This window comes from Mastomys coucha, unplaced genomic scaffold (genome assembly GCF_008632895.1).
Source record: "Mastomys coucha isolate ucsf_1 unplaced genomic scaffold, UCSF_Mcou_1 pScaffold7, whole genome shotgun sequence".
NCBI classification, from domain to species: Eukaryota; Metazoa; Chordata; class Mammalia; order Rodentia; family Muridae; genus Mastomys; species Mastomys coucha.
Window position 1 is genome coordinate 86,173,938 of NW_022196913.1, and position 11,261 is coordinate 86,185,198.

Consider the following 11,261-nt stretch of genomic DNA (forward strand, 5'->3'; position numbering starts at 1 on the left):
CTGTAGACCAGGCTGGCCTCAAACTCAGAAATCTGCCTGCCTCTGCCTCCCACATGCTGGGATTAAAGACGTGTGCCATCACCACCCGGCCAAATATGATTTTTTTCAATAATACCCCAACATGCTTATTGTAACAACAGAAAATGTCAAATAAAAATTATAAAAAGGTAATGTGACTCACCATGTGCAAATTTGATAGTATATATGTAAAATTAGTGATATTATAGCATTGGCTCTAGAAAGAAACTGAAAACATTCAGAAAGTTTAGTATGATTTTCTTTTAAAATAAATTCGGTGATTCAGTGGCGTCCTGATCAGGCGCTCACAACCACCTGAAGCTCCAGTTCCAGCATCATCTAAAGCTACCAGTAACTATACACCTGTGTTCACCTGCACACATTCACACACACATACACACACACACACACACACACACAAACACAATTAAACCAATTAAACCTAATGAAAACTATAACTATATTAAGTTTTTCAATTTAAAGTTTACTTAAAGATTATATATTATATATATACATAATGAAAAATATATACTCATGAACAATCTTTATATAACTATAATGTAATTTTAAAATATTTTTAATCTTAATAATGTTTTAATATTCATTGAAATGATATATGATTTAAGGTTAGTGTACTTCCTATGATAATTATAACATGAGATCAACTATTCCTTTACAAATTTTACAGCTGGTTTTTCTGTGAGCTCTCTATCATATTATATGATAGTTACTAGCATTATTCATTTACTGAAATTGTTCTTCCTTTATACATTTGGAGACAAAAGCATTACCTCAGAGATCTTTATATTCTGGTTTACATATGGAGATAATTTATAGTGCATACATATATATGTGTGTGTATGAAATTTTCATCTTGAGAAAATAAAGTGATGAATTAAATACTATAAGAAATTTAAATTAAGCTGGGTAGCAATGATGCACACCTTTACTCCCAGGACTTGAGAGGAAACAGTTAGACCTCAAGAGGTCAATGCCAGTCTGGCTTCCTGAGGGAGTTGAAGGACAGCTAGGACTACACTGAGAAACTTCGCTTGAGAAGGGCAGGAGAATTTTAAGTTTCATGCCATTATTTTGTTTAGTTGAAGTATACTTTGACTTTTTTATACTACCTAAATTCAAGAACACAATTTCCTTTTCACATGACATCTTAATCAAAAGTTCGAATGTCATTTTGTTATCACAAGATCCAATGCCCACAGAGTGTTTTACTTTGTAAAAAATTACAGATGAGAATGGGAATAAATTCCTGTTGAGTTAGAAAGTAGGAAAAAAGTAACCATAAAAACAGAATCTTTCTCAGAAATTTGTTCTTTGAGAGCATAATTTTGCATACTTTGTGCTATCTATGTTAATCTTCTCCATTCTTACTACTATCTTTCTATACACTAAGTCAATTTCCATAATTTTCTCACTACAAAGCAACTGATACAATAAGTTTGTGGCTAACATATGTATTTAAGTATATACTTTTGACTCAAAGATCACTTAACACCAAGAGATGTTGTCAAATTTTGTATGTCTTGCAATCAATTTTACATTGTTATGCCTGATTTCCAGGGAAGGCTCTATGATGTGCTTTTTCTTTGAACATATTTTATTTAGTTAATTAACTATTTTGTTTATTTGCATCCTTCTCCCTCCTGGTCCCTCCTCACAGATTTATTCCCCCTCCCCTCTCCCTTGCCTCTAAGAGAATTTTCCTCACCCTCATTCCCCCCAACCCCATATTCCCCTTTTCTGGAGCATCAAGTGTCTACCAGATTAGGAGCAGCCTCTCCCACTAAGGCCACACAGAGCAATCTTCTGCTAGATATGTGCACCCAGGGTTGGGGGTGGGGGCTCGGACTGGCCTATGCATGCTTTTATGATGTGCTTTTAAATTTGTATATTTAATATTGCCTATTTTGTGATTAATATAGAAATGTATGGTTAATTTGTAATAATTCACGTGTCTGTTTTGGGATAAGATACTTCACCTTGGCAGGCAGGGACTGGTGCATCCCATGAATGGTACCCATAGGATGATTTTCTGCAAACCGCACTGCTTTTCCCAACAAGTCGGAACCCTCGGTCACAGGCCCAACGAACCACACTGTTCAGTTGTCCCCCTGTCTGACTGATGATGTATCCATGAGGTGGAGATTCTGGTGTGCTACAGTACAAGGCTTTTCAAAGAAAAAAATAATCACTGATAATTAACAAATAGACATTCCTTATCATCCAAGCTTTTAAACAATTGTGCAATTAATCAGTTGTTATTTTATTTCAATGGCTATTTGTACATTTTAATTTCTTTTATAATCTCTATTTTCATGTTTTGTAAGGTGTTTAACAATCCCTAGACTCTACTAATTTTTATTATCATCTAAAATGTCTCCTGCTTTTAAAGGCTTTCGCTCACCTGTGAATGTTCAAAAGCTCTGGTATTTAGCACTGAATTCAAAAAGCTGAATTGTCTTTTGTCTGAAGGACCTAAATGCCATAGCTTGGAAGATATGGTAGAGTCTGTAATTTACATACCACACTGAGGTTGTCTTCAGAGATTGTATCATAGTAGGGCATCAGTTTCATTTTGACGAGTGTTAAAATGGACTTTCCTTTTCATAAATATCTTTGATGCTCTATTACCCTTTCCTATAGGATGGGTTACTTATAGCATTATAGATATTGCCAATAAAATAAAACTTTCTTTTTCATGAAGTCTAAAATGACAAAAGATAATGTCTGTAGAATTCTATATACATATTTTAGAGACCAATCAACTTGTCACATTATTGCTATGCTTTTGAAATGTCACTGTCATCTGGTGACATAGAAAATGGGAGATAAATAGTCATAACATTAAATTTAGAATGTATATGTCAGTAACTATCACTTTCAACAGGTAAAAGTACATATTTACCATGACAAACACTTCTTGATAGCTAAAAATAGTGCATTCTTTAAACCTATATCAAAATTTGCCATGGATGTTAGTGAAAATAAAAATTGACTTACACTATAATCAATATATTCCTTATAATTTTTTAATTTGGACAATTTTTCTTTATTTTGTTAAAATAATATAAAATGTAATTTAATGTGACAAAATTCAAATTTTATAAGAATATAAAATAAAGTTGAAGAATTTCATATGGATGAATCATTGAGTAACAATTCTATGGGTACCTCAAGCATACATGTAATTTTAAGAACCTCCTTTCATCTTCAGATTGGTTAGGATACACATTTTGTAAGTAAATCAATAATGTGGCTGTTTACTTTTAAGATATAAAAACAGCCATTACAATCTAATTAAAATTATCAACTCATTTTTTTAAATAAAAGTACAAGGCAGAATTATTTTATCTGTACATCATATGTAAAGATATGTACATATTTATTTAGGTATATAATTTATAAGTATTTAAATTCACATAAATGAGCCAGTATCTACTCTATACAGTGAAAGCCATAAATTGTTCATAACTGAGAACTGTATGAAAGCTGTTTACAAAACATTTATAGTTGAAGGGTTCACAGTGATCAACATTTGGTAAGTATAATTTCAACATTGAAGAAAGACATATTCTTCTAGCCCAGATTCATAGCTTCTATTATCATCTAGGATTATAGTAATGAAAAGAAATGCATACCTCATATAATGAATATTTTATATTCAAACACCATCAACTTTCTACCTTTATTTAAAAATAGTATGTATACCTTATTATGAAAAGGAGGGCATATAAATGATGTTATCTTGATATTAAAAATCATGATACTATCATGATAGTATCATTTTCAAATTCACATTTTTTTAAATTATTTTACTTATTCACTTTATACCCCTCTCACTGCCCACTCCTGGTCAAAGTTCTTTTTTTTTTTAATTGCAGTTTTTCAATAGTACTCAATGATTTGTCTTTCAACAGTTATGATACTTTAGCAAGTACTACAAAAGATGTAGACTGACTGAAAGAAGATATTTTAATTGTTTCTGCTTAAAGTCATTCGATGTTAGTTATTTAAGAGATCAGATGATACATAGACTATGATACAACTGTTTTCAGAGAGTTAAGGGAAACAAATTTATTGAAAAACATTCCAAACATTCGGTTTGAATTAATTTATAATTAATTAATTTAAATAATTGATCTAAGTAGTACACACCCTATGGACTTTTAGTGTGAGAGAAAGTCAATTAAAGGGTGGGGTGGAATTATTCCATCATAGATGAAATTGAGGTGTAGAAAGATTACCTCCAATTGTTCAAGAAACAACAATGGAGGGTGTGTAAATTTTATTAACATTTAAAATATTTATAGCTAGATTCCTCTGTTTTTAGTTTATCTTATTTTCTATGTGTGTTTGTCTGCATGCATGTATGTACATAGAACACATGCTTGTCACAAGTTGAGATCAATAGATGTGACAGATTCCCAATAAGAGGTGCTACAGAAAATAAGGAGCCATCTTGTAAGAAGACTACAGATCCTTTTAATCCATGTTCTTAACTCCTGAGTCTTTCTCAGTCCATATCTTAACTCTTTAATAACAATCTCAGTTGAGATAGTTGCTGCAGTCATAAACATCACATACCAATGTATCTTATCCTGAAGCCTTTCTTGTTATTGCCATGATCTGCAGACCACTGAAGAAATACTTCATGACCATTGCTTGTTACATTAAAAGCAGCTGAATAATCTCCACTGAGAGAAATGAGCACTGGACTCTGAATATTTGGTCCTTTGGAGAGAAAAATAATACAATATAGATATAAACAAATGATTATATCCTCATTTATCTCCAGTGTTTATATTCTTACAGTAGTATCAAATGCCAAAGGTTTATATTTTTACATTTAATGCACTTTATCAATAATAAGGGAAAACTATTACAAAATGATAAATGAAAAATGTGAAGTATTTTAATGTTTTCTTTAATCTTTGATTCACAACAACTGTCAAGGAAACTATATTCTTCATATAGAATGGAGTCTATGTCATTAAAAACATCTATAGGATAAAAGCAAATGTTTGTATTGAACATGCACATGTACGGTTTGGATATTTGGACTAAATTTATGATTATACAGGAAATATAACCCATGGTTACCATCATACACCTGAAGAACATCAAACTCCTTTTCTGTCTGGAAGAATTCTACAAACATGCTGATGTTATAACCCTTTTCCACTGAGATGCTCCATGCACACATCTGCAAATTTGGGTAACTATCAGGATATCCAGGACTCAATATAACTCCTGTAGAATCCAGACGTAGTTCATTGGCAGGACAGAGCACTGTAAAAGAAGGCATCATTACAAGTGTTTAGGAACATAACAAAAGTCATATTTTTAATACTAAATGCTTGTTTATATTCATTAACTACAAAGAAGATAATAGCTAAGTGAAATTATTATTAAAGATAATAAAAATTTGTGTTAAATAACAGTTTTATTAAGGTACTAATTAAAATATGAAGTGAAGCCCTAAAATTCATAGCATTTATTTCTTCTTTTTATTACATAGAAAATGCACTTATGAGAAATAGTTCTATGAAAAAGATAATACATTTTTAATTCTTCACACTATCCCAATTATTCTTGTATTCTTTTATATTTCCCTCTGTCTCCCTAATATCATAGTTAGTCTCATACTTATTGTTCTTATTTTTAACAAATTTTCTTCTCTTCCTATACTTTCAACTCACTCAGGTACATGGGCCAGTAATAAAGTAGCATTCTCTCAAGGCTGATTTTGTGCAAAGTTATTTATGTTCTCAGGAAAGTAATTAAAACATTGAAGACTTTATTTAGTATCTAGTCAGAAGTTACCCTGAAGCTCTGGTATTAGCTCCAGATCCTATCTATATATTGGCTAATATATATTGGCTAAAGCACAAATTCGTATTTCATATGGCTTCTGCTCATTATGAGACATTCCAAGAATAACAAAGTAACATAATTATGGTCTATTACTTCCCAATACTCTTAATTATTTTAACTCTTCTGTTTACAATATTTGAATATTAGAAAAAATAATGCATTCATCTATTTTAATTTGGATTTGAAAATAGAGACTCAATTATCAGGCCTTTATTACACCAAAGAGGTCATCTAAAAAATAAAATAAAAGATCATAGGGTTTTCAGTGAAAAATTGTTCACTATGAACCACATTGCTCATAAATGAATCCATATATATGAAACATGCTTAAAGCTTGTATAAACCAAAACTTTCTGTTAAAATGAAGGACATGACTATAACAAAGCATTCTTTATAACATTGTTAAATGCTTTTAACTTTAAATCGTACCACTCTTCCAGTGTTTACACTACAGAGATTTTAATGATCATAGAAACATTGGAATTCAAAATTTTTTAAGGTTTTGATAGAGTGGAAATCAGTCACATGACATTTTCTCATTCAACTAGCATGTATATAGTTCTACGATTTTGGCATTAAATCTCACTTAATCAAAATATTAGATTACCATAGATGGAGAAACCAAGCTATTCTATAACAAAACCAAATTTACATGATATCTTTCCACAAATACAGCCCTTCAAAGAATAATAAATGGAAAACTCCAATACAAAGAGGGAAAATACACCCTAGAAAAAGCAAGAAAGTAATCTTTCAACAAAACTAAAAGAAGATAGCCACATGAACAGAATTCTAACTCTAACAACAAAAATAACAAGAAGCAACAATTACTTTTCCTTAATATCTCTTAATTCAATGGACTCAATTCCCCAATAAAAAGACATAAGACTAATAGACTGGTTATATAAACAGGACCCGACATTTTGCTGCATACAGAAAACCCACCTCAGTGACAAAGACAGACACTACCTCAGAGTAAAAGGCTGGAAAACAATTTTCCTACCAAGTGGTCCTAAGAAACAAGCTGGAGTAGCCATTTGAAAATCGAATAAAATTGACTTTCAACATAAAGTTATCAAAAAAAGATAAGGAGTAAAACTTCATACACATCAAAGGTAAAATCTACCAAGATGAACTCTCAATTCTGAACATCTATGCTCCAATTGCAAGGCCATTGACATTCATATAAGAAAACTTACTAAAATTCAAAGCACACATTACACCATACACAATAATAGTGGGGGACTTCAACACCCACTCACAACAATGGACAGATATGAAAATAGAAACAAAACAGAGACACAGTGAAACTAGCAGGAGGTATGTAACAAATGGATTTAACTATAAATGGATTTATCTATAGAACATTTTATTTTAACACAAAAGGATATACCTTCTTCTCAGCACCTCATGGGACCTTATCCAAAATTGAACATATAATCAGTCACAAAACAGGTCTCAACAGATACAAAAAGACTGAATAATCTCATGCATCCTATAAGATCACCACAGACTAAGGATACTCCTCAATACCAACATAAATAATGAAAAATCCACATACAAGTGGGAGTTGAATAACACTCTATTCAATGATAACTTGGTCAAGGAAGAAATAAAAAATGAAATTAAAGACATTTTAGAGTTTAATGAAAATAAAGCCACAACATACCCAATCTTATGGGACACAATGAAAGCAGTCCTAAGAGGAAAACTCATAGCTCTGAGTGCCTCCATAAAGAAACTGGAGAGAGCATACTAGCAGCTTGACAGCACATCTGAAAGCTCTAGAACAAAAAGAAGCAAATTCACCCAAGAGGAGTAGACTACAGGAAATAATCAAATTCAGGGTTGAAATCAAACAAGTGGAAACAAAAAGAACTATACAAAGAATCAACCAAACAAGGAGCTGGTTCTTTGAGAAAATCAACAAAATAGATAAACCCTTAGCCAGACGAACTAGAGGGCACAGAGACAGTATCCTAATTAAGAAAATCAGAAGTGAAAAGGGAGACATAGAACAGAAACCAAGAATAATAATAATAAAAAAAATCAACAGAATCTACTAAAAAAGTCAATACTCAACAGAACTGGAAAACCTGAATGAAATGGGCAATTATTATCTAGACAGATAACAGGTACCAAAGTTAAATCAAGATCAGATGAAAGAACCAAACAGTCCCATATTTGCTAAGGAAATAGAAGCAGTCATTAATATAATAGTCTCCCAACCAAAAAAAGAGACCAGGACCAGGTGGGTTTAGTGCAGAGTTTTATCAGACCTTCAAAGAAGATCTAATATCAATACTCCTCAAACTATTCCACAAACTAGAAACAGAAGGTACTCTACCAAATTCGTTCTATGAAGCCACAATTACTCTTATAACTAAACCACACAAAGACCTAACAAAGAAAGAAAACCTCAGACCAATTTCCCTTATGAATATCGATGCAAAGATACTCAATAAAATTCTTGCAAACTGAATCCAAGAACACATCAATGATCATCCATCATGATCAAGTAGGCTTCATCCAAGGGATGCAGAGATGGTTCAATATACCGAAATCCATCAACATAATTCACTATATAAACAAACTCAAAGAAAAAAAACATATGATTATGTCATTAGATGCTGAGAAAGCATTTGACAAAATCCAATATCCCTTTATGATAAAAGTCTTGGAAAGATCAGGAATTCAAGGCCCACACTTAAATATTGTAAAAGCAATATACAGCAAACCAGTAGCCAACATCAAACTAAATGGAGAAAAATTTGAAGCAATCCCACTAAAATCAGGGACTAGACAAGGCTGCCCACTCTCTCCCTACCTATTCAATATTGTACTTGAAGTCTAAGCCAAAGCAATTAGACAACAAAAGGAGATCAAAAGGATACTAATTGGAAATGAAGAAGTCAAATTATCACTATTTGCTGATGATATGATAGTTTACTTAAGTGTCCCCAAAAATTCCACCAGAGAGCTCCTAAACCTGATAAAGAACTTCAGCAAAGTAGCTGGATATAAAATTAACTCAAGCAAATCAGTGGCCTTCCTCTACACAAAGGATAAACAGGCTAAGAAAGAAATTAGGGAAACAACACCTTTCACAATAGTCACAAATAATAAAAAATACCTTGGTGTGACTCTAACTAAGCAAGTAAAAGATCTGTTTGACAAGAACTTCAAGTCTCTGAAGAAGGAAATTGAAGAAGTCCTCAGAAGATGGAAAGAAATTCCATGCTCATGATTGGAAGGATTAATATAGTTAAATGGGCCATATAGCTGAAAGCAATCTACAGATTCAATGCAATCCCCATAAATATTCCAACTCAATTCTTCGTAGGCAGAAAGAACAATTTGCAAATTCATGTGGAATAACAAAATTCCCAGGATAGCAAAAATTATTCTCAACAATAAAAAACTTCTGATAGAATCTCCATCTCTGACCTCAAGCTATAGTACACAGCAATTGTGATAATAAAAACAAACAAAAACAACAACAACGAAAAACTGCATGGTATTGGTACAGTGATGGGCACGTAGATCAATGGAATAGAATTGAAGACCCAGAAATGAACCCAACACATCTATGGTCACTTAATTTTTGACAAAGGAGCTAAAACCATCCCGTGGACAAAAGACAGCCTTATCGACAAATAGTGCTGGCTCAGCTGGAGGTTAGCATGTAGAAGATTGCAAATCAATCCATTCTTATCTCCTTGTACAAAGCTCAAGTTCAAGTGGATCAAGGACCTCAACATGAAACCAGATACACTGAAACTAATAGAAAAGAAAGTGGGGAAGAGCCTTGAGCACATGGGCACAGGGGAAATTTCCTGAAAAGAACACCATAACTTATGCTCTAAGATCAAGAATTGACAAACGGGACCTCATAAAATGGCAAAGCTTCTGTAAGGCATAGGATACTGTCAATAGAACAAAATGGCAACCAACAGATTAGGAAAAGATCTTTACCAATCCTACATCTGATAGAGGGCTAATATCCAATATATACAAAGAACTCAAGGAGTTAGATGCCAGATAACCAAATAACCTCATTAAAAATAGAATACAGAGCTAAACAAAAATTTCTCAACTGAGGGATACCGAATGGCTGAAAAGCACCTAAAGAAATGTTCAATATCCTTAGTCATCAGGGAAATGTAAATGAAAACAACCCTAAGATTCCACCTCACACCAGTCAGAATGGCTAAGATCAAAAACTCAGTTGGCAGCAGAGGCTGTTGAGAATGTGTACACAAATGGACACTCCTTCATTGCTGGTGAAATTTAAAGCTGATATAACCACTCTGGAAATCAGTTTGGTGGTTCCTCAAAAAAAAAAAAAAATGGACATAGTACTACCAAAGGACCCAGCAACACCACTCCTGGGCATATACCCAGAAGATGCTCCAGCAAGTAATAAGTACACATGCTCCACTATGTTCATAGCAGCCTTATTTATGATAGCCAGAAGCTGGAAAGAACCCCAGATATCCCTCAACAGAGGAATGGATTGTATATTTACACAATAAAGTACTATTCAGTTATTAAAAATGATGAATTCATAAAATTCTTAGGCAAATAGATGGATCTGAAGAATATCATCCTGAATGAGCTAACCCAATCAGAATAGAACACACATGGCATGCACTCACTAACAAGTGGATATTAGCCCAGAAGTGTGGAATACCCAAGATACAATCCACAAACCACATGAAACCCTAGAAGAAGGAAGAACAAATCGTGGACACTTCGATCCTTATTAGAAGGGGGAACAAAATACTCATTAAAGGATTTACAGAGACAAACTATAGAGCAGAGACTGAAGGAAGGACAATTCAGAGACTGCTCTACCTGGGAATCCATTCCATATTCATTCATCAAACCCAGACACTATTGTGGATGTCAGCAAGTGGTGGCTGACAGGAGCCTGATATAGCGGTCTCCTGAGAGGCTGTGTCAGTGTCTGACTAATACAGAAGTAGAGACTCACAGCCATCGATTGGACTGGGTACAGGATCCCCAATGAAGGAGCTAGACAAAGGACCCAAGGAGCTGAAGGGTTTGTAGCCACTTAGGACAAACAACAATATGAATTGACTAATACTCTCAGAGCTCCTAGGGACTAAACCACCAACCAAAGAGTACCCATGGTGGGACTAATGGCTCCAGCTGCATATGTAGCAGAGGATGGCCTAGTCGGTCATCAATGGGAGAATAGGCCCTTGGTCCTGTGAAGGTTCTATGCCCCAGTGTAGGGCAATCCCAGGGCCAGGAAGTGGGAGAGGGTGGGTTGGTGAGCATGGGGAGGGGGCAGGGAGCAGGATTTTTTAATTTATTTATTTTCT

General features: G+C 33.6%; 1 protein-coding gene across 6 annotated transcripts in view; it reads right to left on the bottom strand.

The window, feature by feature from the left end:
• The window catches only part of Csmd3 (CUB and Sushi multiple domains 3), a 1,179,548-nt gene that overhangs the window by 88,363 nt on the left and 1,079,924 nt on the right, over positions 1-11,261 (bottom strand). For all 6 annotated transcript variants that reach the window (XM_031358937.1, XM_031358936.1, XM_031358940.1 and 3 more), the window contains 3 exons: positions 5,137-5,325; positions 4,621-4,767; positions 2,016-2,204 (listed from right to left, as the gene is read on the bottom strand). In XM_031358937.1, coding sequence (XP_031214797.1) covers positions 2,016-2,204; positions 4,621-4,767; positions 5,137-5,325 — 525 coding nt within the window. The remainder of the gene's footprint in view (positions 1-2,015; positions 2,205-4,620; positions 4,768-5,136; positions 5,326-11,261) is intronic.